The 27,497-nt window shown below is 39.4% G+C and overlaps 1 protein-coding gene across 1 annotated transcript; it reads right to left on the bottom strand.

The window, feature by feature from the left end:
- Positions 1-890: 890 nt before the first annotated feature.
- ICOS (inducible T cell costimulator) lies at positions 891-26,248 on the bottom strand. Its single transcript, XM_019975564.2, has 5 exons — positions 26,098-26,248; positions 5,443-5,781; positions 4,752-4,858; positions 3,328-3,412; positions 891-2,886 (listed from the first exon to the last, which is right to left on the bottom strand). The coding sequence occupies exons 1-5, from the start codon at positions 26,153-26,155 to the stop codon at positions 2,846-2,848; spliced, it is 630 nt and encodes a 209-aa protein (XP_019831123.1). The 5' UTR covers positions 26,156-26,248; the 3' UTR covers positions 891-2,845.
- Positions 26,249-27,497: the final 1,249 nt, after the last annotated feature.

The raw sequence follows: 27,497 nt of genomic DNA, 5'->3' as shown, positions 1-27,497 counted from the left end.
AGTCAAGGGATCAAAATGCCTGTTGTCAGTAACATAACAAGTTGAGATTTCGAACCACCTGACAAGATGCAATTAAAAGAAAGTAGCATCACTTCCCAGAGAAGGCAATGGCAACTCATTCCAGTGTTCTTGCCTGGAGAATCCCAGGGACAGGGGAGCCTGGTGGGCTGCCATCTATGGGGTCGCACACAGTCGGCCACGACTGAAGCGACTTAGCAGCAGCAGCAGCATCGCTTCCATGTTATTTTGGCTAAAGGTCAATAAAAGCTGATTTTAATTATGAAGAAACACCAGACTGAGCCAAATCAAAGGACCCTCTACAGAATATCTGCTTATAATCTTCGAAAGAGCCAAGGCCATAGAAATCAAGGCTGAGGAACTGTCCGGACCAGAGTTCGCAACAAAGGTGTGACGACTAAATGCAAAGGGAGATTCTGGATAGAATCTTTTGCATAGAATATATTATAAGGATATCTGGAAAAACTTGAATGTGGTCTGAGAATTAGGGGCAGCAATGTAACCATGCACATTTTCTGATGTTGACGATAGTATTGTGTTTATGGAGAAAAGGGGCTTGTTTGTTACAGGAAATACATACCAGTTGGAGGTGATAGGCTATTAGGTCAAAAACTTAGAACTAATGCCCTATTAGGGCATTTTGGTGGCCTTCCAACTATATGTTTGTGATGGCCTCAATTAAAAAAAAAATGAGAACAGAAAGAACAACTGTTCCAAGCTGTAGGACAATCTTTAAGAACGAGGTCAGATTTGCACATGCTGGCTACAGGAATCATTTTCCTCCTCCAAGAAAACAGATATTTTCAGTTGCTGAGTATCAAATGTTTATTCTTCAGCTTCCTAATACTACTAAAATCTATTTCATAATTAGCTCCTCTTAAAACCAGCTTTTATTTCACAGAAATTGTATCCTTTAATAATTCCCTTTGAAACATACAGGGCTAAGGATGCAGGTGTTTCAGAGTACAACTCAGACAACCAGGAGAAGTGGACCACCTGAGGGCTGTCCTCCTCACTTGACACCCCACGCAGAAAGCCACAAACAATTCTGGGAACACCTCTGCAAAGCCAGCCAGGTTGTCCAACTCAGTAGAACATCGTACTTGATTCAAATTACACATTCAGTACTGTACTGTACATATCCAGCATCACACATGCTTAAAATAATATAAGTATGCATAATGACATCTCAGGTCTCGTTTTTAAAGTAATGATAAGCAGGCAACTACACATTCTAAAACTACTAAATAATCCCTTTTTACCTAAATTGAAAATGTCACATACACATTGGCTGCTTCAGAAGCCTTGGGCATGCAGACAGGAAGTGAAGAAAATATTTCAGCTAAGAATAATCACATGTTGCATGTACTTAAGAATCTCTACAGCCAAACTGAAGGCAAAGGAAGACTGTCTTGAAGAGCCAGGGCCAGTTTCCAGGCTGAATGGTTACTAGGAGGGGGGGATCATACAGATGTTTTCCTGACACATCTGTGTTTCATCACAGATCCTGGAGGAAAAGTCAAGCAGACCCACTCTGGTTCCCAGGGTGGCTTCAGCCCCAGGGGGAAGACCACCTGGTTGTCCTGGCTCAGTAGAGTCTCCCAATTCTGGGAATTCCATCCAGGTCTGGATAGCTGCTCCAGGCTGATGGGGGCCACTTCAACCTGTAAAGAACAGCGGCATCATGGCTGAAGCTTGGCAGTGACCTCTAAGAACTGTAGCCTTCTGCTGAATGGATCATGGGCTTTACCTTCCAGGACAATGCTTGACAAAGAAAGATGGTTTTCTTAGTTTGTTCAAAATTTTAGCATGATATCCAAAAACAGGCTGGTTTGTAATTAATAGCACCGTGAAAATATAAAAATAGTAGAAAAAAGTGTCAAAAAATGAAGTCACTTTTGATTCTGAGCAGTGCTTCCTACCACTGATGTCAACATGTCAGCAAAGTAAACCATTTGGAAAGTAAACTGAAGGCAAAGTAAATCTTTTTCATAGAATACATTATAAGGACATCTGGAAAATTTTGGGAAATTTGGGAAAATAAGATATCTCTCTGGAGCAAAAATTATGCTTATTTAGGGAGAATACAGGCAAGTTATATTCACTAGACTGCAACTACATATATGTAACTGAGCAGCAGAAGGAAAAAATGTAGACAGTAGCTCCCAACTCTGTATGCCTGTCAAGTAGTTAGGTAGAAGCATTTTTAAAAGGAAAATTGAGGGCAGAAGAAAGCATCTAAATTGTTGGGGCAGTGGTCAACTGGGGTTAAGAAGTTGGAAAAGAGTGCTGTGTACAAACGTATCAGTATGTTATTGTTACACATCCACACCTCAAAAATAAAATAACTACAGTTTTCAAGCATCTTCCTCTACTGCCTGATTATGAAAGGAATGGTCATTCCTACAGAAAGAAAAGGTAGTCCGTAGTGAAATGCAGATAGACTCTGGCTCTCAGCTGCCCATTTGCTTTGCAGATTTGGTACCCCTGACATCTTTAAAACATTTTTGTAGATGTGTTTGTTCTCCTGGCTGGTGCTTTGCTATAAGCAGATGTGAAAACAGGGATTCCATCCCAGTGAGGTCTGTTTGTCGAGCACACATGAGCTGGGCTTTCTATAAAGCTAGTTGCAAGAGGGTATTTGTTTTAAGAGAACTCAACAGTACTAAGGCAGTCTGTTGAAATCCCTATTGACTGACGTAGTCAGTGGTCCAGACTGAACAAAACTCTAGCAGAAGATGTATGTAGTCAAATCAAGTCAGACTCTCTGTGGTCCAGGAAACAGAGAATCTTGCCCTTCAAGTTGTAGAGAACTGGCCAAGGTGGTTCATGCCTGGGTGCCAGGGAGTTCCAAATTACGGGTCACATCTGTAACAGAAATATAGCATAAATTCTTTAAAAGTTCTTTATGTGCCAAGCCCATTCAACAAAACTTCTCCTTTCCTCTGCCTCTTATAAACACACACATATACACACACACACATACACACACACAGGGAAACATATACCCCTTCTAAACTCTTCTTTATGTTTCAAGATTGAGCACCAATTCTACATTTTCCATGGAGTTTGACCCAACCTCTATTGTAAACTTGGCTCCTACTGCAAACTTTGAGCTCTACCATATTGTTTATTTTCAATGAATGAGACAAAGCATCAATTCAGTGAAAATGAAACTTTGGCATTTTACAGAAAATACTAAAATTCTGTCTTAAAGACATCTTCCCTTCTTTTCAAATAAAAAATTAAAATTATAGGCTTCATGTAAAGAACACTCTTCCCTTCCCAAATCCCCGTGTGTCACTGTACCTGTGGGTGCAGGCTTTTTAGCAGTGTTCACCGCTGCCATGAACATATATTCACTGTTAGGGTCATGCACGCTGGTGGGATACTTCTGCAAGAAAAGTCAGAAACGTGGTTTGTCTTCTCCTCGTCCCCATCTCCATTCTTGTGTGTGTGTGTGTGTGTGTGTTACTGATTTCTATTCTTTGTTGAAGAAGTATGTGACAAAGTATTAAATGAGACTTAGGCTCTTGACTTTGGGATTCCCTGATAGCTCAGTTGGTAAAAAATCTGCCTGCAATGCAGGAGACCCCAGTTTGATTTCTGGGTCAGGAAGATTCACTGGAGAAGGGATAGGCTACCCACTCCAGTATTCCTGGGCTTCCCTTGTAGCTCAGCTGGTAAAGAATCCGCTTGCAATTTGGAAGACCTGGATTCAATCCCTGGGTTGGGAAGATCCCCTGGAGAAGGGAAAGGCTACCCACTCCAGTATTCTGGCCTGAAGAATTCCATGGACTGTGTAGTCCATGGGGTCGCAAAGAGTTGGACACAACTGAGTGACTTTCACTTTCAAGGGGAACCATATGTGTAAAGGACTTTAAATAAAAGGCTTTCTGCTCGGTATCTTTTCTCATTTATGCCTTTACTTTTCCTTCCGCCATAGACTTAAGACCACAGGACTTATCTTACTCTCTTCCTTCTTTGTCTCTCTTTCCAAATTCCTTTCTGGAAACAAATACACATACTGTATGGCCAATGATCACACTGTGGATGTGCTTGAAGGTGCTAACATCCTTGCATAATACTCAGAATGGTATAATTTCTTTGAGAACCCATTTTGTGATAGATTAAAAAGAATATTCGCCAGCACAGAGAGACTTTCGTTATCGTTCTTTTATCTTTCTGCATAGCTTTTCAGTGATTTTCTTTAAAAGCAAAGAGTCCTAATAACTTTCCATGTAAAAAAACTGGCAGTTTCTTTCTCAACTACTGATGGCATCTTCCAAGACTTTCTCACTGATTATTTCTTAATTGACAAGTTGAGGAAAGCTTATAACTGTTTCATCTGCCCTGACTTTGGAAACTTAGAATCAAATTTGCAGTCCACATGGAATAATATTTTTTAAAGTCGGAAGCATCTTTTTAAAAAATCTTTTAAACTTCCTTTTCCCTTTTGGTCTTTCCATGGCCCCTTTCCCTTAGCATTTTGGAATAATAATAATGACATATCTCTCTGGAAGCCACTGAACTCTTCTTGGAATGAAGTGGCTATAAAGTAAATAAGCTTCTGTTCCAAGTTAGTAGTTTAATTAATAGGCACATCTTAAAGAAAAGACATTATCTGTCTGTCAATCAAATTATTCTGGAAAAAGCAATACATACTCTGATGAGTAAAGAACTACTGATATCCCCCAGTAAAGCTAGTGCAAGAAAAGATCGACGTTGCTCACCTTTTTTGTAAGCCAATACATAAGGACACATCCAAAAACGCAGACTGTAACAAAAGCTGCACATCCTATGGGTAACCAGAACTTCAGCTGGCAACAAAGCTCTGATTCTGGGTTGAAAAAAAAGATTAGTTAGACAAGGAAAAAGTCTCAGAATCAAATCTCCCCTTTCACTGCTGAATTATAAGTTCATTTACTAAATTTAAAAGATCTATTTAATCAAATAAAGTTTCTATTCAGTACAACCATGAAATGCAGTAAATAGTAAATAAATAACATCTCAGTATGATAGCAAGGATCCAAAAATAAAACCAAAAAGACCCCATGTACATATATGTCTACAAATGTGGTTAATGGAGAAGACTCTGCTGTCTATGTTCTTGCAAAACAGTAAGAAAAGTAACGTAGAAAACTATTGTTTTCAATCATCTCACTTAATTCCACACACCCCAACAAAAAAACCCAAACCTTAAACTTTAGGTGAATAGAGGTAATAGCTCTTAAGCCATGGGTTTTGACATTTGTTCTAATTTTTTTCCTGATTTTCAACAGCATGTCTGTTTTAAAGACAATATGACCTATTTCTAACTCAGCAGTTTATATGATACTTGTTTGTTTAACTGTTTTCACAAGTGAGAAAAATGTTAAAATGCATATATACTCTTAAGTCTAGAAGATGAAAGCAATATCTTACCATAAATATTCAAATATTCTCTGCTTAGAATATCTACTTGAAAAGGAGGAGGATCAAAAATTGACAGTTTGCAGATGTAATAGCTGGCATAAGAACTGTCCAAATTATATAGAAAAAAAGAGACACTATTATTGGATAACTGAAATTTACAGACATTCAGATTCCTGATGGATACTGTGTCTTCATTTTCCTTAGTCTTAGTGAGATCACAGAGTACATTATCCCCTTTCAGCAACTGCATTTTAAATTGTCGAACAGTATCAGGGTATTTGCATAAAATTTGTACACCTCCATTGTGAAATATGAACATCTCAGATGCAGCAGAATCATTGAATTCTCCTGGGCAAAAAAAAGAAAGCAAAATTTTATGATTTTGTTCCTCTAATCATTATATTGGAACACAAAAGTCATCTCTTCTCTTCATAAAGTCACCATCATTGCAACAAAATGAAAGAACTTCACAACCAAAATATAGAATATTAAGGTAGAACTGTGAATTAGGAAAAAACCTAAACAGAGACTTGTTTATCATACATAAGTACATAATATTTAATATATTAAATAATACATTTACATAGTATAAATCAAGCAGAAGTGGTTCCTTCCTTTTGGCAGATTTGATATTGGAGACAGATGACAAATAAATATGTAGTCATGCACCATAATTTATGCTAGAAATGGAGTACTATTCAAATATAGGTACATGGGTCCTAATTTTTATTGAAGAATTCAGATAATGCCACTTGGAGAAAGTGACTTTGAAAATTAAAATTGAAGGAGGATTAGCACTTTAGTCAAACAATGAGAAATTCGGGGAAAAACATAGTTTAGGGAAAAAAACTTTTTAAAGCACAAAACAGCTTAAACTAAAAATGAATGATTATGTATAACTATATATTTACACTATATGCTCTAAGAGAGTGAAAGAACAAATGAAAATTATTTTCAAATGATAGAAACATGTCTTCTCTGAACCTCATCCATTGAGAACTGAATCAAAGTCTGATGATAAAGATAAAGATCCAAATTTTCTATTTACTGTCTCATTTTAATAAACAAATTTGAAGCTTATAGGAAGCCAAAGTTGTTTTTGTGAGCTACATAGGGGATCACAGAAGAAAGAGGCTGAAATGGTTTTGGACCGGTTGCAGATTCTGAGTTATAAGTTCAAACAGCTCTCTGCCTTCCTTTTTCCTTTTTTATTTTTAATATGATTAAATTTCATACTGAAATTGTTTGGAAAAAATTATTACCATGACAGTTGCTAGTTTAAATTTTGAAATCCCTGGTTTTACTCTTGAGAAAACTATGTAACAAGTACAAAGAATTTTTAAGGAAAAAAATTACCTTTTGCTCCTATTCCAGTGAAATAGATATTATCTGTGAATTTTTTGCTCTTTACCTTCCAGATATATACTTATTTTATATAGAAACGTATTACTTAATGTTCTTCTATTGGCATTTAATATTATATTATAAATGTTCTATTTTTTACATAGTCATAATAATTATCCTTTTTAATGCCTATACAAAAGGCTGAATGTCAATCTAGAATAACTTGTTAAAGCATTCCACTCATGTTGACTGGTTGGGGTTATTTCCAGCATTTTGATTTCATGTAAATATTTCAACATGTGGGAAAAATCTTTTAAAGACTCTAATGACACTCTGCATGGCCATGTTGCTTTTGGGAAGAACTGTTCCACTTTTTAACAGGACTAGCATTATGCAGGAGAATTCACTTGCCACAACTCTGCTTACACCAGTGTGTCAATTTTATTTAAGATTTACCATAGTTACTTACTTTTTTTAATATCTCTAGGCTTTCTATCTCTCATATTGTTAGGGAATAGATTTTCAACTTGAGGATTTGATTGTGAAAATATATACGAGTGTTCTATTTTTCAGTTATGGCAGTCCAGATTTTTCAAACTAACTCCCACACCGAAATAACCAAAAATGCTTAATGAAATGCCTAAAATTATTAATTTAAAAGATTAAATGGTGAAAATAAAGAAGAAATTACTAGATTAAATTTAAAGAACCAGAATCAAAGGAGAAAAGCAAAGGTTAGAACTTGCTTTTACTTTGAGAGTGTATGCTGTTCTCTCAGATTTATATTTTCGTTTTCATGTCTCAACTTCCAGAGTCTGAAAGTGAGAAATCTGGTAAAAGACATTTTATCAGATTTCTCCTTAGTAAGGTGAAATCCCCAAGGTTTGCATTCTTAGAATACAGGTAAAGCAGAAGTAAACCAGCTTTCACCTAGATTATGCCCCCCCTTCAAATCACTCCAATGGTCCAGAAAAACCTCAATAACTGAACTTTGTTTAAGGTGATTGGGATTACTATTCAGTTCAGTTCAGTTCAGTCGCTCAGTCGTGTCCAACTCTTTGCAACCCCATGAACCGCAGCATGCCAGGCCTCCCTCCCTATCCATCACCAACTCCTGGAGTCCACCCAAACCCATGTCCATCAAGTTGGTGATACCATCCGACCATCTCATCCTCTGTCATCCCCTTCTCCTCCTGCCCTCAATCTTTCCCAGCATCACTGTCTTTTCAAATGAGTCAGCTCTTCGCATCAGGTGGCCAAGGTATTGGAGTTTCAGCTTCAACATCAGTCCCTCCAATGAACACCTAGGACTGATCTCCTTAAGGATGGACTGGTTGGATCTCCTTCCTGTCCAAGGGACTCTCAAGAGTCTTTCCCAATACCACAGTTCAAAAGCATCAATTCTTCGGCATTCAGCTTTCTTTATAGCCCAACTCTCACATCTGTACATGACTACTGGGAAAACCATAGCTTTGACTAGACGGACCTCTGTTGGCAAAATAATGTCTCTTTTTTTAATATGCTGTCTAGGTTGGTCATAACTTCTCTTCCAAGGAGCAAGCATCTTTTAATTTCATGGCTGCAATCACCAACTGCAGTAATTTTGGAGCCCCCAAAAATAAAGTTTGTCACTGTTTCCACTGTTTCCCCACCTATTTGCCATGAAGTGATGGGACTAGATGCCATGATCTTAGTTTTCTCAATGTTGAGTTTTAAGCCAACCTTTTCACTCTCCTATTTCGCTTTCATCAAGAGGCTCTTTAGTTGACATATTATAATAAAAATCTTGAAAACAACCAGGGGAAAGAGACTGACTTTTTTTCTAAAAAGCAACTGTTAGACTGACAGGTGGTGTCTCAAGATCCACAATAAAAGTTATGATACAGTGGGATTACATTTTATATCTTTAGAGTACTGAATGAAACTGTCAACCTAAAATAAATTGTCTAGGCAGACAGAAAATGTATATGTAACTTGAAACTTTGATAAATGAAGTACACATGTTGTGATTTCTTAATAATGACCAAAAGAATAGAAACAGACCATAAAACCCAAATGAATGTCACAAAATTTAGTACGATGCTTCTGTACAAAGGGGAAGAAGAGTTGGAATCAGGAAAGAAATACAGAGCGGAAAGCTGTCTGTGTGCTGACAATGTTTGACTTCTGGACCTGTGGTAATTGTGGGAGTAAGGTAGTATGCTAAGTCACTTCAGTCGTGTCTGACTCTGTGCGACCCCAGAGATGGCAGCCCACCAGGCTCCCCCGTCCCTGGGATTCTCCAGGCAAGAACACTGGAGTGGGCTGCCATTTCCTTCTCCAATGCATGAAAGTGAAAAGTGAAAGTCAAGCTGCTCAGTCGTGTTCGACTCTTAGCGACCCCATGGATTGCAGCCTAACAGGCTCCTCTGTCTATGGGATTTTCCAAGCAAGAGTACTGGAGTGGGGTGCCATTGCCTTCTCCAAAGGTAGTATGCTTAGTAGTTATTCATTAAATTGCACATTTTATTTTTTCACTTTTCTGAATAGATGCTTTGTTCTAGAAAAAAAAATGGTTTCAAAGTACAAAAAAGAAAACTAATGCTTGTTTCATTTAAAAAATTGAGGGTAAATATAAGCAACAGGCAAAGGGGGAAAATTGATCACATGAGAATAGGTGCAATCTACATTAGATTAAAATAAAAGATGATTTGCATGGGGACTTATTTGTCTGAAAGTAAATTATGTTGCACTACTCTTGCTTTGATGCAGAAGATAAAATCAGTGAGCTGGTTCACAGTTTCTTTAGAAATGTTCACAGCAAATTTCCCAAGGACTTTAGAATGGCAGTGTGTAAACCACAAAGGAATCTTGGAACAAAAGTGTCTGCAGCCACCCTTGTGCTCACCCAGACACAGATGCACTTCTATTTCTGAAGATGATTCTGTCCGCACCTTTTCCTCCTTTTATACCCACACTATGACCTATAACCCAACACAACATGAAATATAATGGTTGGTGGTGCAGAGTGAGAGAAGTACAATGCAGTGGTTCCCAAGGAAACCAGAGGAAAATTCTGGCTTTGCCATTTGCAAATCTCTGTAACAAGGATCTCTCTCTAGACTGTAGTTTCTTCATCTGTGAAATAAGGAACTGGGACCAAGACATCTTAAAGTCCTTTCCAACACTTACTATCTGTGGATTCAGGATGAGAACATAACCAGATGAGACCATGAACAACCAAGAGAGATTACTTTGCTATTGGATTCTTCAGAGGAGAAACCATGTTTCCATAATCCTCTCTCTGTTCCAGCATCTTACTGGGCTATTCCAGGAAGTCAGGAGAAATGAAAATTAATGAGACTATCTTCCTGACCTATAAGAGCTTTTAGGTATGGCTAGGAAGACTCTTGAGAGTCCCTTCGATTACAAGGAGATCCAACCAGTCCATTCTGAAGGAGATCAGTCCTGGGTTTTCTTTGGAAGGAATGATGCTAAAGCTGAAACTCCAGTACTTTGGCCACCTCATGTGAAGAGTTGACTTATTGGAAAAGACTCTGATGCTGGGAGGGATTGGGGGCAGGAGGAGAAGGGGATGACAGAAGATGAGATAGCTGGATGGCATCACCGACTCGATGGGCACAAGTTTTGAGTGAACTCCGGGAGTTGGTGATAGGGAGGCCTGGCATGCTGCGATTCATGGGGTCGCAAAGAGTCGGACACGACTGAGCGACTGAACTGAACTGAACTGAACTGAGGAAGACTACTCAAGTTTTTCTTGAGTGACAGTGCTGAGGGTGTAAGCTCGGGGAGTAACTGCTGCTGCTTCTGCTGCTGCTGCTAAGTTGCTTCAGTCGTGTCCAACTCTGTGCGACCCCAGAGATGGCAGCCCACCAGGCTCCCCCGTCCCTGGGATTCTCCAGGCAAGAACACTGGAGTGGGTTGCCATTTCCTTCTCCAATGCATGAAAGTGAAAAGTGAAAGTGAAGTCGCTCAGTTGTGTCCGATTCCTAGCGTCCCCATGGACTGCAGCCTACCAGGTTCCTCCGTCCATGGAATTTTCCAGGCAAGAGTACTGGAGTGGGGTGCCATTGCCTTCTCTGCGAGGAGTAACTGGAGATCCCAAATTCTCATATCTAGAGACACTTTTTTTTTATTGGAGTATAATTGCTTTAGAATGTTGTGTTAGTTTCTGCTGTACAACAAAGTGAATCAGCTATATGTATGTATATATGTATATGTATCTATATATCCCTTCCTTCTTGAACCTCTTGCCCACTCACCCGCCCCCCTCGGCACCCACCATCTCACCCATCTAGGTTATCACAGAAGGGAAAAAACCATCACCAAAAAAATCTATAAACAATAAATGGAGACAGTGTAAAGACAAGGGAACCTTCTGCTAGACACTCTTAATTATTCATTTTATCAATTTTAATATATAAATTGCCTGTCACCTTTTTATTATTAAATGTGGTGGTAAGAAGCCTGACTTAAGTGTCCACATACCCAATGCTTGGAGGAGGAAATTGCAACCTACTCCAGTATTCTTGCCTGGGAAATTCCATAAATGGGGGAGCGTGGTGGGCTACAGTCCATGCGAGCTCAAAGAGTCGGACATGATTGAGTGACTAAGTGTGCAGACACACCCAACACTTAAACTTTCCATCTGGAAAACCATTTAGTAACTCTTAATCTGCTATTTGAACTTTTTCAACTACAGGAATCAGATAGGGCATGTAATCAATTGCTTCACAATTGCTCTGGATCCTGTAGAACCTCAAATCTCTCATCACAAAATCTCCTCATTCTTTGATGGCATTTGAAAAACAGTATCAAAAGGAGGTCATGCCTATAATCATGACTAAAGCATTTAATGGATATACAGACAATTTAAGGAAAATCTGAATATTTTAGTTCCTTATAACTATAGAAGCAGCTAGAATCTTTTCTCCACATTTCCCAGATGTTATCTTCAAGTCTGATATTCAACCAGGAGTACTGGTACAATAGCACCAACTTTTATAGTCAGTGTCTGCTTTGATTGGGCATCACATCTCTTCGGTCAGTTCTCCTGCCATGCCAGTGGTGGAAAATTGTGACCGTCTTCCTCATCAATGTCTTTCTTCTCACATACCACATTTTAATATAAAATCATCCTCTAAAATAGTCTCTTACACTCTCTTTGATATGTTCCTCACACTTGCTAAATCACCGTCTCCATTCCCCAGTATGCATAAGTTCTCATATTCACTGTCTGCGCATGTTTCAGGCATCCTGTAAACAGCTCCACCTTCACACTTGTGTTTCCTGTAACATGATTCAACGTCTGCCCAGTATCAGACACAGTCAAACCTAGCAAACATACAAATCATACAGCAAGTCCAATTTTTCCGTTTACAGTCAACTGATGACCCAGACAGATTAGATTGTCTGTCTAAGGTCACACAACCTCTTGGGCACATGAAAGATTTGGGGTACAATCTGAGGTTGAAGTGCCACTAGCAACAACCAGAGAAAGTATAATGGAAGCAGGCAACCACAAGAAGCTTTACAGTGATCACTTCATATTGAGTCTTAGAGGATCACTGTTGAAATCTGTCTACAGGAAGAAAGCCTAATTTCCTGCACCTCTGTTTTAAATCCAATAGAATCTACCCATTTCTCCATCTAAACTGCTATTGGTCCAAATTAGCAACATCTCTCTCTGGCATGACGAGAGCTTCCAAACTTTCTGTTCTCACTCGTGCACATTCACCATCCATACTCCTCAGGGAAACCAGAATAATCTTCTTATGTACATAATCCGATAGAGCACTTGCCCTGCTAACAAAGCATCCAGGGCCTCCCATCTCAGTTAGAAGAAAATCTAACTCCTTACACTGGTTTCCATGACTTGCATGATCTACCCTGTCTTGCTAACACTATTTAATACCAGTCACTCACTACACTGCAATCACACTGCTCTTCTTTCTATTCCTCAAACATGAGAAGTTGGACTCCAGGGCCTTAAATTTCTTGTTTCTTTGTCTGAAATGTTATCTCTTATTTTCATATGGCTGCTTCTTACTTCTCCAGCAACCACTGACCACTCAATCCAAGTGAAAGTGTTAGTTGCTCAATCATATCTGACTCTTTTTGACCCCATGAACTGTAGCCCTCCAGGTTCCACTGTCCATGGAATTTTCCAGGCAAGAATACTGAAGTAGATGGTCATTCCCTTCTCCAGGGGATCTTCTCAACCCAGGGACTGAACCCAGGTCTCCCACATTGCAGGCAAATTCTTTGCCATCTGAGCTACCAGGGAAGCCCCATTCCAAGTCATGTTCTAGCATATTACCTGAGATAAAGTATCATTATCTGATTTGTTTGTTTACTTGTTTATTACCCAATAATGTAAGCTTTAAAACCAGAGACCTTGTTGATTTTATCCAATGATCCATCGCAAGTATCTACAATAGCACCTGGTATGTAGTAAGTCACAATAAATATTGGATGGATGGATGGATGGATGAATATGTAGAGCTCAGAGATATAATAAATCTAGGGAGATAAAGCATAGAATATTAAAGAACCAAAAAGGCTCTTAGAAATGATCCAGTTAACCCTTTCATTTTAAATTTAAATTTATCAAGCCAAACTGGGGTCAGAAAAGTGAGTATATTACCCAGGATTACACAGCTCATAGTTGGGACATGATCCTAGGGTTGCCTTTCCTCTGCAGACAAGTACATGCAAATATACAATCAAGTACAGAAGATACCTCCTCAACTGGGATGTCAGATTCTAATGAATATTACCTGAGTATTAAAGAAGCATGTTCTTTAAGTACTATAAATATCTACCAGGTTCATAAAGACTTATTTGTAGGTGTGCATCTAAGTTGCTTCAGTCATGTCCAACTCAGTGCAACCCTATGGACCGAGCCTGCAAGGCTTCTCTGTCCATTGGATTCTCCAGGCAAGAATTCTGGAGTGGGTTGCAATGCCCTCCTCTAGGGGATCTTCCCAACCCAGTGATCAAACCCAAGTCTCTTAAGACTCCTGCATTGGCAGGTGGATTCTTTACCACTAGTGCCACTTGGGAAGCCCAGAGATTTGTTTAGATGGTTGACTATTCTCTTGGTTCTTGTATCTACAGAGAGGAAGACAGATTTAAACCTGGTTATTTTTGTATCCTCCAGAGGGCAGAATCATTAAATTTGCCCAATGGATGTCTATGATAGGTGCCTCTGAACCAATAACTGTTCTAATACACCCAGATGTTTCATAACCAGAGCCTGTTAGTGATTTGTAATAGAAAGTGAAGTCACTCAGTCCTGTCCGACTCTTTGCTACCCCATGGACTGTAGCCTACCACGCTCCTCTGTCCGTGAGATTTTCCAGGCAAGAGTGGGTTTCCATTTCCTTCTCCAGAGGATTTCCCAACCCAGGGATAGAACCTGGGTCTCCTGTATTATAGGCAGATGCTTTACCATTTGAACCACCAGGGAAGATATTTGTAATAGAAACACAATGCTATCACATTTAGCACTTAATGCATTGTTAAAAACACAAATAGGATAATGCTCTCTTGAACTCTGGTGATGAGTTTTAAAATCTGGATAATAAGACTTCGTTTTTGTTTTGCTACCATATCTGTTCACTTCTTGTTGCTACTCCTAGATTATCAGTACTCTAAAATATAGATACTATACTTAATCACATTGACCACCATGTCTAAAGGGTTCAGTCTTTCCAACAGAGGTTCAAACCTGTTCACTGCTGCTAACTATGATTTTTATAACATTATCATTGATATTAGTAGACTAAGGTTTTAACAGTAAAATCAAAATCTTTGTATTAGATGATTTCTTTAGATCTTCAAACATTTCAAAAGATAAAATCATTTGCATCTTCTTTTAGGGGCAGCTATTAAGAAAAAGCTCTGAAAAAAAGTTCACCTGAGAATTGCACTATGGTTCAGAAGTTTATTTGCAAACTGATTCTTTTAATATCTGAACTATTTCATTTCTTCAGTGTCAGATTGTCTTGCTAGAACCCGTTCTGCCAGGACTCTTTATAAGCAGTCATATTATGCTTGTTTGAAAGTCTTTTGGCAAAAACACTTTAAAAACCCACACAGTGCAGAGGGTGCAAGACAGATCAGCAATTTGACTTAACTCTCCTTAACTCAGACTTTTAACCACAAACCTCCACAAAGATCTGAGTGATAGAAAGATAAGAACTCCTGAGTATGCAATTATTGATAGGCTTATTAAAAATATTTTCTGTAATCCAATAACGATAATCTTTAGCTTAGCATAGCACACAAATGTGACATAAGATGCAAAGTGCTAAAAACGGCAATGTTTATGTTAAGGTTTTGTTACGTTTGGGCTTTTACTAAGAAATTCTAGCATTTATAAAATATGCTTTCTACCACTTTTTTTAAACCACTCATAAGAACACTGTCATTTCTTATACACCTACCAGCTAAAACTTTTAGAATCCTGATTAGCAGATTTTTATATATGCATTATTTCTGCTGCTGCTGCTGCTGCTAAGTTGCTTCAGTCGTGTCCAACTCTGTGCGACCCCATAGACGGCAGCCCAACAGACTCCTCCGTCCCTGGGATTCTCCAGGCAAGAGTACTGGAGTGGGTTGCCATTTCCTTCTCCAATGCATGAAAATGAAAAGTGAAAGTGAAGTCGCTCAGTCGTGTCTGACTCTTAGCGACCCCATGGACTGCAGCCCACCAGGCTCCTCCGTCCATGGGATTTTCCAGACAAGAGTACTGGAGTGAGGTGCCATTGCCTTCTCCAGAAAAACAGCTGCTGCTGCTGCTGCTGCTAAGTCGCTTCAGTCGTGTCCGACTCTGTGTGACCCCATAGACAGCAGCCCACCGGGCTCTCCCATCCCTGGGATTCTCCAGGCAAGAACACCGGAGTGGGTTGCCATTTCCTTCTCCCATGCATGAAAGTGAAAATTGAAAGTGAAGTTGCTCAGTCATGTCCGACCCTCAGCAACCCCGTGGACTGCAGCCTTCCAGGCTCCTCCGTCCTTGGGATTCTCCAGGCAAGAGTACTGGAGTGGGTGCCATTGCCTTCTCCAATATTTACCTTATTATTCAAAGGCATCCATAATCTAAAGTAGAGATTTAAATCAGTAGCAAGGGTAGGCAAAATAAGCCCAATCCAAAGTCTTAACATTTGAAGAAAAGGAAGTAAAAAAATTTAAGAAACAAAGGAGAAAGTTAAAAAGCCAAAAGTGTGTGTATATGTGTGTGCGCGCGCGCGTGCATACTGACACAAGCATAGATTGTGTGAATTGCTTTTTTCTCCAAGGAACTCTGTAGAGGAGGTAAAATAACCTTTGGTGTTCCAAAATGTGTAATGCTTTTAAATGAAAGATTGGTTTTCTTCTAGTAAAAACTGATGGGAAAATCCCAGAGATGTTATAAACTTTGTCGTGATATTTACAAGTGATTAAAATAAACTCTACTCTCCACTCAGTAACCTTTATCTCCAGCCCACCGTTCCCTTGGCTTAGTTCCTTCTTTCCGGCTTCCTTTCAACATCTTTCTCAGGATGTGCCTGACACATCAAGAGTAACATTTCCAGACTGAACTCAGCATTCACTCACCAAACCCAAACAAGTCCTGTCCTTTAAGGAGTTAGGACCTCAGTCTTCCTCAGGTCTCCCTCTCTCTGATCTGCCTCTCTGACTGTCCTGATTCTATTAGTCACCAAGTCCAGTTGCTCTCAAATTCAGTTGCTCTTCTGTATTCCTATCACCAATCCAGGACTATTTCACAACTTCCCTCATGTGTGGAAGCATCTTCTTGACTGGCATTCTCAACAGCCTCACTCCCTCCAAATCTAGCCTCTATGCCTGCTTCCAAAATCGTGTTACTAAAAAGCATGCTACTCCCCAGGTTAAAAATATCCATTACCTTGTTGCTTATGAGGTTAAAAAAACCAATTTTCTTGGCATGATACAAAACCCTTTCATGATATTAAGGACCATATAGCTTCAAGCTGCACTGTACATTTTGGCCATTCCTTTAACTTGGTTACCTCTATCCCCATAGACTAGAATAGCCTATTACCACTTTATTTGCTTAGAAATCCTTGTTCATCCTTTAAGAACAAGTTTAAACTGGTCTCAGAGACCCCTAGACAAAGATTCCCATCTCTATGCTCTCAATTAATCTTTGTTTACATTGATATGTTTATAATATGTATAAGCTTAGATCATAATTATTTTTGTCTATCTTCCTCATTTAACCAATAGCTTTACAAGTATAAAGATTGTACCATGGTCACTTAAATAATCCCAGGACCTGGAGTATATTAGATACTCAATAATAATGAATGAATGAGCAGATGGATATGAAAAATGAGCATGATTGGTAAGTGTCCTTCATTAGGGTGAGGAGGTGATCAAGGAAAACAGAGCAAAAGAGCCTATTTACTAGATAATGGAGAACACTTATTTCCAAGTCCAAAGGCAAAGGCTCAGACTGAATGACTCCCAACCAGTTCTCTGGAGCCCAGTGGTTCTGGAGTTATACAAATATCTAAGCCTTCCAAAGCTTCCAAATGACAATAATGATAATTGCAACTTCTAAGCATTGCATGTTTCTCATGTATTAAGGTTTTAGATACATTACATTCAATATATCATTTGATGTTTATAACAGTATTTGACATCAGATTTTCTATATTTATCCCTATTTTACAGATGAGGAAACTGAGGCTTGAATAATGGGCCCAAAATGAGGTAGAGCCATGATCTGAACCTAGACAATCTGAAACCAGAGTCACCCTTCCTAAAGAGCCCCTTAGTCCAATAATCTAGCCCAACTCCCTAATTTTATAGAAACTGAAACACAGAAGCTAAAGAGACTTGCTGAGAAAAAGGAAGAAAAAGAAGTTCTTAACGTTAACCTAGATTTAGAAGTTATTTTCAAGTATTTCTTTTCCTTCAAGATGTATTAGGTATATAATTGTTCCAAATACTTAAAGTGGTGTTTATGTTGGTGCCAAGGGGACATTTCATGCACAGATGGGCTCGATAAAGGACAGAAATGGTATGGACTTAACAGAAGCAGAAGATATTAAGAAGAGACAGCAAGAATACACAGAAGAACTGTACAAAAAAGATCTTCATGACCAAGATAATCACGATGGTGTGATCACTGATCTAGAGCCGCACATCCTAGAATGTGAAGTCAAGTGGGCCTTAGGAAGCATCACTATGAACAAAGCTAGTGGAGGTGATGGAATTTCAGTTGAGCTGTTTCAAATCCTGGAAGATGATGCTGGGAAAGTGCTGCACTCTATATGCCAGCAAATTTGGAAAACTTAGCAGTGGCCACAGGACTGGAAAAGGTCAGTTTTCATTCCAATCCCAAAGAAAGGCAATGCCAAAGAATGCTCAAACTACTGCACAATTGCACTCATCTCACACACTAGTAAAGTAATGCTCAAGATTCTCCAAGCCAGGCTTCAGCAATACGTGAACCATGAACTTCCAGATGTTCAAGCTGGTTTTAGGAAAGGCAGAGGAACCAGAGATCAAATTGCCAACATCTGCTGAATCTTTGAAAAAGCAAGAGAGTTCCAGCAAAACATCTATTTCTGCTTTATTGACTATGCCAAAGCCTTTGACTGTGTGGATCACAATAAACTGTGGAAAATTCTGAAAGAGATGGGAATACCAGACCACCTGACCTGCCTCTTGAGAAATCTGTATGCAGGTCTGGAAGCAACAGTTAGAACTGGACATGGAACAACAGACTAGTTCCAAATAGAAAAAGGAGTACGTCAAGGCTGTATGTTGTCACCCTGCTTATTTAACTGCTATGCAGAATATATCATGAGAAACGCTGGGCTGGAAGAAGCACAAGCTGGAATCAGGATTGCCAGGAGAAATATCAATAACTTCAGATATGCAGATGACACCACCCTTATGGCAGAAAGTGAAGAGGAACTAAAAAGCCTCTTGATGAAAGTGAAAGAGGAGAGTGAAAACGTTGGCTTAAAGCTCAACATTCAGAAAAGTAACATTCATGGCATCTGGTCCCATCACTTCATGGGAAATAGATGGGGAAACAGTGGAAACAGTGTCAGACTTTATTTTTTGGGGCTCCAAAATCACCACAGATGGTGATTGCAGCCATGAAATTAAAAGACACTTACTCCTTGGAAGGAAAGTTATGACCAACCTAGATAGCATATTCAAAAGCAGAGACATTACTTTGCCAACAAAGGTCCGTCTATGGTTTTTCCAGTGGTCATGTATGGATGTGAGAGTTGGACTGTGAAGAAAGCTGAGTGCCGAAGAATTGATGCTTTTGAACTGTGGTGTTGGAGAAAACTCTTGAGAGTCCCTTGGACTGCAAGGAGATCCAACCAGTCCATCCTAAAGGAGATCAGTCCTGGGTGTTCATTGGATGGACTGATGCTGAGGCTGAAACTCCAATACTTTGGCCACCTCATGCGAAGAGTTGACTCATTGGAAAAGACTCTGATGCTGGGAGGGATTGGGGGCAGGAGGAGAAGGGAACGACAGAGGATGAGATGGCTGGATGGCATCACCAACTCGATGCACATGAGTTTGGGTGAACTCTGGGAGTTGGTGATGGACAGGGAGGCCTGTCGTGCTGTGATTCATGGGGTCACAAAGAATCAGACACGACCGAGCGACTGAACTGAACTGAACTGAACTGATGTTGGTGCCACGTATGTTTTATATGATTGAAAAGGTTATTATACACCAAAAAATACATAAAATTATTTATTGTATATGAAATTACATTGTGTTTAATACACTCATTTCCCTAGACAGCCTTAAACCATTGTGTGTTGAGCTGCCTTGTGTACTTGAACCTGCAACAAAGTCTGGGTCCTTGCTCTAATGAGGTCTAAATTCTTGATAAGTATTGTAACTAACTTGCCTGTAGAAAAGTAAACAGATATATTCACATCTATAAGAAACTCTCATAGTTAAATAAGTGCAAACAGGAACTCCAAGAAGATTTTGCTTCAGTCCTAAATAGTACAAAATGAACAAAGCTTGAATTTGAGAATGGTAGGCTGCAGTCCATGGGGTCACAAAGAGTCGAAGAGTTGGACACGACTGAGCGACTTCACTTTCACTTTTCACTTTCATGCATTGGAGAAGGAAATGCACAACCCACTCCAGTGTTCTTGCCTGGAGAATCCCAGGGATGGTGGAGCTTGGTGGGCTGCTGTCTATGGGGTCGCACAGAGTCGGACACAACTGAAGCGACTTAGCAGCAGCAGAGGTTTATTTCTGTTTCTTGTTGTTTTTTATGAATGAATTTTTTTGGCTCTAAGTCATAGGAGAGTATAATTGCTGGCTATAAAAACTTTGATGTCTTACACTTGAAGAGGTTCCTTCTAAGTGATCGTCTGTTGCTTGTTGGAAGTGCCATGTCTATGGCAGTACACTCAGACAAACAAAAGACACTATCAGAACTAGTGGTTGACTGACTCAAAATTCTTGAGTCCATTACTTTCCTTAAAGACAACCTGATTCTTCTTGGCTTTTCTTCATGCAAAGTAGATCCAGACATCAGTATGTCTGCAAGAGTCAGAGGAGGTTCATATCCCGGTTTCTGCCTCTCTCTAAACTTGCCTGTCTGTTTCAATCAACCATACAGGCCAGACTAATGGGAAAAATCACTTGTTGACTAACAGCTCTCATTTGTGTTACATATTTTTTGCATACTTAAGTTACAAACTCCAAAGTGTAATTTTGAATTTTCCTTAAAAGGTGTTGAATGCCATATTCTTATTTTACTTAGAATGACCAAAATGTGTCATTTAATAGACTCAATTTATTAGAATAGAAGTAGCACAGAGATGCCATTTATGGAGTAAACGTGGCTTTTTATTCAGGCATTGAAGACAGCAAATGATGTGTGCTGCTGCTGCTGCTAAGTCGCTTCAGTCGTGTCCAACTCTGTGTGACCCCATAGACGGCAGCCCACCAGGCTCCCCCGTCCCTGGGATTTTCCAGGCAAGAATACTGGAGTGGGGTGCCATTGCCTTCTCCGAAATGATGTGTAAGTGTATGTGTATATACACGTGTGTATATGTATATGTACGTGTATACATATGTTTATATATATACTGAGCTTTGAAATTTTATCTTTTGCATCTTTTATGTATAAAAGTCACACTGTTAGGATAGGGAGTCAGCATAAGCTATGGGTTTTGCTCAGTTTGCAACTGTGAATACTGAGGCCAATTTTTTTTGTCAAGCAAGTCTATGGATACTACAGTGAGCAAAGCTTAGATGAGAACTGAAATCCTCCCTACACACTCGCATTTTGTTTCTACTAAGAAATTGGAATATTCTGCAAGCAATTTAAAAACCAAAATATTCCATTTCATCTGAGGAAGTTGTTAATACCAATTGCAAGTTATGAAAGTCATTTTGTTCACTAATTATGAAACAACAAGGATCTCAACACCTTCATGAAAATAATAAGCATTTCTAGAAAGAAGGAAAAAAAGACAAAGATATGACTAAACAACCACGGGAAGAGAAAAATATCCCAAAAGTTTAAAATAAAGAACTGAAATCTTCAGTTTGAAAAGACTCACTCAGTCTCAAACAATGTTAATGAAAACACTCACAGAATTAGGCATATCCTAGTGGAATTCCAGATTCCAATAAGTCGCTCAGTCGTGTTCAACTCTTTGTGACCCCATGGACTGTAGCCTATCAGGCTCCTCCGTCCATGGGATTTTCCAGGCAAGAGTGCTGGAGTGGATTGCCATTTCCTTCTCCAGGGGACCTTCCCAACCCAGGAATCGAACCCGGGTCTCCCGCATTGCAGGCAGACACTTTACTGTCTGAGCCATCGGGGAAGCAACGAGACTCCAGAGAAATTTTTTTAAGCTACTTGCAAAGTAATGAGAGTCAGACTAGCATGGAACTATTTACCCACAACCCTAGAAGCCAGCAGACAGTGAATGAATATCCACAGACAATTAAGAGAAAAGAGGACAGATCAGGAATCTTATTCCCAGGAAAGATATTAGTTATTCATCAGAGTAAAAGGAAAACATCTTTACCCATGCTGGAATTCAGAGACTTCAAGGTATCTGAAGAAAATAATAGAAGTCTTCTGAACATTGGATAAGAACAGGGATGATAAGGCAGGAGCAGATGGCAAGACTGATGCTGCCATTGAAAAGAGGTGATGTGAGTATAAGGAGAGAATCCTTCAATCAGAGGAGAATTTCTGTTAGAGAAAACTTAGCAATGATCTGCAACTACAAGTTTTCATTTATTTCAACAAAACCCACATATGGGGTGTGCATGCTAAATCACTTCAGTCATGTCTGACTCTTTGTGAGCCTATGGACTGTAGCCTGCCAGGCTTCTCTGTCCATGGGGTTCTCCAGGCAAGAATATTGGAGTGGGTTGCCATGTCCTCCTCCAGGGGAACCTTACTGGTCCAGGGATCGAACTCAAGTCTCCTGTGTCTCCTGCACTTTCAGGCGGATTCTTTACCACTAATGCCACCTGGGAAGCCCCATGTAAGGGTCAAGGGTGCACTAAACAGAAAATATAAGAGTGAAAAGAGAACATCGTGAAGTTCCCATGTCACTGCAGGGGGTGGGGGATAAACACGTCAAGCAAGCCTATTGTCATTATTGATTTTATTATGATTTTATCATTTCATTATTAAATTATGATTTATTATTTACAATAATAAATAGATATTCAATTAAGATGCTCTGAATATGACAGTGACTTAGTCAACCAAGAAGTGTAGCAGACCTTTCAAATTACAGAGGGAAGACTTCCTCTGTAGTCTGTAAAAGAAACTTCCTCATTTCAACAAAAATAAAAGAAAATACCACAACCAAGGAAAATCAAAATAAACATAATGTTGAAGGAGTAAAATCAATATAGGGCTTGCTTGGTGGCTCAGCAGTAAAGAATCTGCCTGCAATGCAGGAGACACAGTAGACTCAGGTTTGATCCCTGGGTTGGAATGATCCCCTGGAGAAGGAGATGGTAACCCACTCCAGTATCTTGCCTGGCAAATCCCATGGACCGAGGAGCCTGGCGGGCTACAGTCCATGGGATCGGAGAGAGTTGGACACAACTGAACAACTGAGCACAAACACACTAAATCAACATCGAGTTATTGTACTGAGTGAGAAAATGGCGTGAATTCAACTACTGAAAGAAAAATGGACAATTTGGATTTTTTAAATGTAGCACAAACACTGGAAGGAGGAGGCTCAAAGGTTGCCTCAACTCCTCCCCTGAACACTGGGGAGGAGCAGATGCTGGAGACACCAAAGAGATGGTTTTTCTCTCAGATGATGGAGTTGAGGAACCACTGCTTCAATGCCTAGGTGACAAAATCAAGGCTCAAAATGAGCCTGAGGGTTCCCCTTCCAGCTTCCACCCAGAACACACCATGAGACATGCACATTTATTAAACACCACCTGATCTTGCCCATTCACACTTCACTGCTTTCAAAGTGGTCTTTCCAAAACCAGAATTCATCAGATCACCCACATGGTCTCCATTGCCCATAAGTTCTGGAAAGAACGTCTTCTAAATGTAGACAGAAGGTCCCACTTTTCCCAAATGCTTCTACAACAAAGAACCTCCTATTGTTCCAGAATCATTAAAAGAAGATGGTTTTGTTAAATTTTACATTGAGATCAATAGAAGACTGAGAATCACCAAGATTTCTTTCCCTCTTAACTCACCAACCAAATAACAAAACTGGTAATTTCTCTTATTTGAGATTCATGTTATTTCTCCACTACTTCAACATGGTACAGAAAGATAGTGGATATTGGAATCAGATGTATTTGAATTCTAATCTTGGTTCTGCCACTAAATACTAGGTAACCAAACACTTAGCCTTTCCTGAGATTCTTCAAACATTATCTAAGAATGCCTACCTCTTCGTGGGATGAGAAAGCCTACCTAGTTGGGAGGATTAAAAATATGCCAAAGGAAGGGAGCTGCAAGAACTTAGTTGACTGCAGTTTTGGTCTTTACTTTGCATTTAGAGTCTTTAAAACAGTAGTTGCTGAATAAATGGATTGTGATAATACTTTGGATATGATGACCTAAATGGGAAGGAAATCCAAAAAAAAAAAAAAGAGAGAGAGGATATATGCATACATGTAGCTGATTCATTTTGCTGTGCAGCAGAAACTAACACAACATTGTAAAGCGACTATACTCCAACAAGAATTAACTGCAAGAAAGGCATAGTGATTGCCTTAAATTAGGAGCATAGATGCTCAAGTTCATTTAATAAGGAATGCCTTACCAATGGTAAATCCCTGAACCAGCTGAATCAATTATATAAATTAAAGGAGCAAAACACAGCTAGAAAAAAAAATTGTTAAGCAGTTTACTATCTCCATCTAGCCATTCATGCTCCAATTTTGCCACCAAATAGGAAAACAGCTTGTCGTGTGGCATGGTTTTCTGTGTGATGAGAGGGAATGTTGATTTTATTCCATCAAAATTTAAGATATATATCATTCCAGAAGTACAATGTATTAATCAGCTTAGTCTGACAACTGGAAATAATTCCACCTAGGCTGGATCGATCCTTCCACAGTGGTAACACCATTGTTAATTTGAATCTCCTGAGCATAATATCACCACAAGTACCCAGTCGGGTTTGGCGTACTGGGACACTTTCTAACAGTACAAACAACCCCTTCAATGACTTGAACCAAAGTTCTTGGGAGAAAATCCACAATCCTTCATGTGGCACATAAGGTCTGAATAGTCTAGCTTCTGCTTTCCCTTCCAGCCTCATCTTGCACCATCGCCAACTCTTTCCCTCTCTGTCCTCAGGCACATCCATCTTCTTCCTGCTTTCTGACTTACTTCATTCCTTCCTGACACAGGACCTTTGCACTTACTCTTCTCATGATATGAAATGTCCATGATATGAATGTCCCACCATTCTCCCCATTTATTCTTATTTATCCTGCAAATCTCAGCTCAAGGACCACTTAAAAGACTTGAATGAACCCCACCCCCCACCTGCACCTCCATATCCACCCAGTCTACACAAGTTTTTTTTGTTACATCCCCTGATGGAACTGAGTTCTGTCTGTAATTGTCATTTCATTCACAAAATTATCTGACTTGCCTCTCTCCAGCCTTTCAGTTAGGTTCATGAGAGCAGGGACTAACCTGGTTTTGCTCATCATTACACACACAGAGGCCAGCACAGTACTGCCTACATGGCAAGTTCTTGGTGCTGAATGAATGAACGGCTGAGTGAATGAATGAATGAACATCGATCCCCGTGCTATTCCCTGTTGCTTGTGCAGCTAAAGGATTTCACTGGCTGTAGAAAAGGTATTGTGGTCCCAAACTACCCTTGGGACCTATAAATAATTCCTCATTCCTCTTAAGAGCTTTGGAGCCACCTTGAGCCACCACAAGCTCAAATATTTGATCAATACACTTTTTTTTTTCTTTGAAGATAAAAATAAAGTCTGCTTTTGGTACCACTGCAAAACATTTCTAAATAAAAGTATACCAACCAAAATTCTGCCTGCACTTTTAGTGTTAGTAAAACTTCCCAAAGTAATATAATTTCACTTTGTTTTTTCCCAACCTTGGGAACATGGCCCAGACTTAAAGATAAAAAGAAAATAATTGAAAACATACCCAATAAGAAGTAGAAGAAACACATATTAATTTCATCGTTGGTAGCATTATTTAAAATATTCAAATAGAGCCTGATATACACCATATAAGAGAAAGAATTGAGGACTTCAGAATGGTTTTTTTTTAGTGTCTTCAGAGGCTAAGGACTGTTTTACATTGTCCATTGATCCTTGGCCTTTCACAAGGACCTTGACATTAGTGCTAAAAAATCCCTGTGGCAGCCAGGGCATTTCTGACAAGACCACCCAGATAAGATTAAAATAAAACTCCTTCTTTTCAAAGCCCTTCCATTTTATTTTCTCCCAGTCAAATGCCAGGCCTACTTAATTTTCATTCTGTTGACACAAGTCATTTTGCCTTTCATCTTCCTCTGAGAACAGTAAGCCACTCTTCTATTTTATCCACTAAAAGTTAACTTCAAGCAGGTAATTTAAAATTTTAATGATCTGATGAGACATTTTTCATCTTAAAACAGTGACATAAATGCTGTTAGCCATGGGCTTGGGCTTTTCTGTAATTGTTCTTACTTTCTAAAAAACAAACAAAAACTTTCTATTTGGTGCCTAACTTTTCCACCTTTGATTTTTCTTAATGTTCACTTGAATTATAACTTAATAATGCATATTCAATAAGTCACTTACCTGCTAGAATTTCAACTTGGATGCAGAAGAGAAAGAAATACCGGAGGTCTGACTTCATGTTTGCCAGAAGCAAATGCAGTTTTCTCCTTCAGTGTTTAAGCCTGACAGTGAATTCACGTCCTTAACTGTTTTCTATTTGCTGGAAAGGAAGTGGGTTTGGTGGGGGTTGATGTCGTGTCACACTTACCATCAAGGCAAGGAGGTGTCTCTGAAGTGATGTCAATGTCAGTGGCATTATTGCTCATGGAGGTTAAGTTTAATTCATGGATTATTATAATTTGTTATATTTATGTATTTGGCTGCACAGGATCTTAGTTGCAGCACATAGGATCTGGTTCCCTGACCAGGGATTGAACCTGGGTACCTCCTATATTAGCAGCATGGCTTCTTAGCCACTGGACTACCAGAGAAGCCCCTTACTCCATGGATTATTGATGATTTGGAAGACAAAGGAAAACTTTGCCCTCATTTCAATTCCAAGAAAACAAATGAAAGAGACAACACCTGCTATTTTCAGAACCACCCTATTCCCTCTGAATGAATAGTTGTTGGGTATAGCATGACCTAAAATTAACCATATGATAAATAGCATGTATTTTGATGCATTTCTATCTTATGCTATTTGCTCCAGAGATAGAAAACCTTTGAAGTAGGACAAGAAATACATAAAATTACTACAAAACTTCGGGCTTCCTTGGTTGCTCAATGGTAAAGAATCCTCCTGCAATGCAGGAGACATGGGTTCAGTCTCTGGGTCAAGAAGATTCCCTGGAGGAGGGCATGGCAACCCACTCCAGTATTCTTGCCTGGAGAATCCCATGGACAAAGGAGCCTGGTGGGTTACAGTCCACAGGGTCACAAGGAGTCAGACATGACTGAGCAACTAAGCACACAGGCATGCACTACAGAACTTTAAATAATGATATCTGAAGGAGCAGCAACACAGAAATCTAAGAAAGAATATTTTTTATGGCATTCATTGTAGATGGTAATTTTCCAAGTGATAGAGTCAGTTTTAATCTAACTTAAACCTTGCCTCTTGATGAAAGTGAAAGAGGAGAGTGAATAAGTTAGCTTAAAGCTCAACATTCCGAAAACTAAGATCATGGCATCTGCTTCCATCACTTCATGGGAAATAGATGGGGAAACAGTGGAAACAGTGTCAGACTTTATTTTGGGGGGCTCCAAAATCACTGCAGATGGTGATTGCAGCCATGAAATTAAAAGACGCTTACTCCTTGGAAGGAAAGTTATGACCAACCTAGATAGCATATTCAAAAGCAGAGACATTACTTTGCCAACGAAGGTCCGTCTAGTCAAGGCTATGGTTTTTCCAGTGGTCATGTATGGATGTGAGAGTTGGACTGTGAAGAAAGCTGAGCACCAAAGAACTGATGCTT

Source organism: Bos indicus, chromosome 2 (genome assembly GCF_029378745.1).
Source record: "Bos indicus isolate NIAB-ARS_2022 breed Sahiwal x Tharparkar chromosome 2, NIAB-ARS_B.indTharparkar_mat_pri_1.0, whole genome shotgun sequence".
NCBI lineage: Eukaryota > Metazoa > Chordata > Mammalia > Artiodactyla > Bovidae > Bos > Bos indicus.
This window is presented reverse-complemented; position numbering and strand designations above follow the sequence as displayed.

What these genes read in the sequence shown, in the direction of transcription:
- ICOS (XM_019975564.2), bottom strand. Translation starts at nt 26,155, where the DNA reads ATGAAGTCAGACCTCCGGTATTTCTTTCTCTTCTGCATCCAAGTTGAA. An exon ending in CCAAGTTGAAATTCTAGCAG is followed by an intron (nt 5,782 to 26,097) that starts GTAAGTGACTTA and finishes TTTTTTGCCCAG; the next exon opens with GAGAATTCAATGATTCTGCT. An exon ending in AGAATATTTGAATATTTATG is followed by an intron (nt 4,859 to 5,442) that starts GTAAGATATTGC and finishes TTTTCAACCCAG; the next exon opens with AATCAGAGCTTTGTTGCCAG.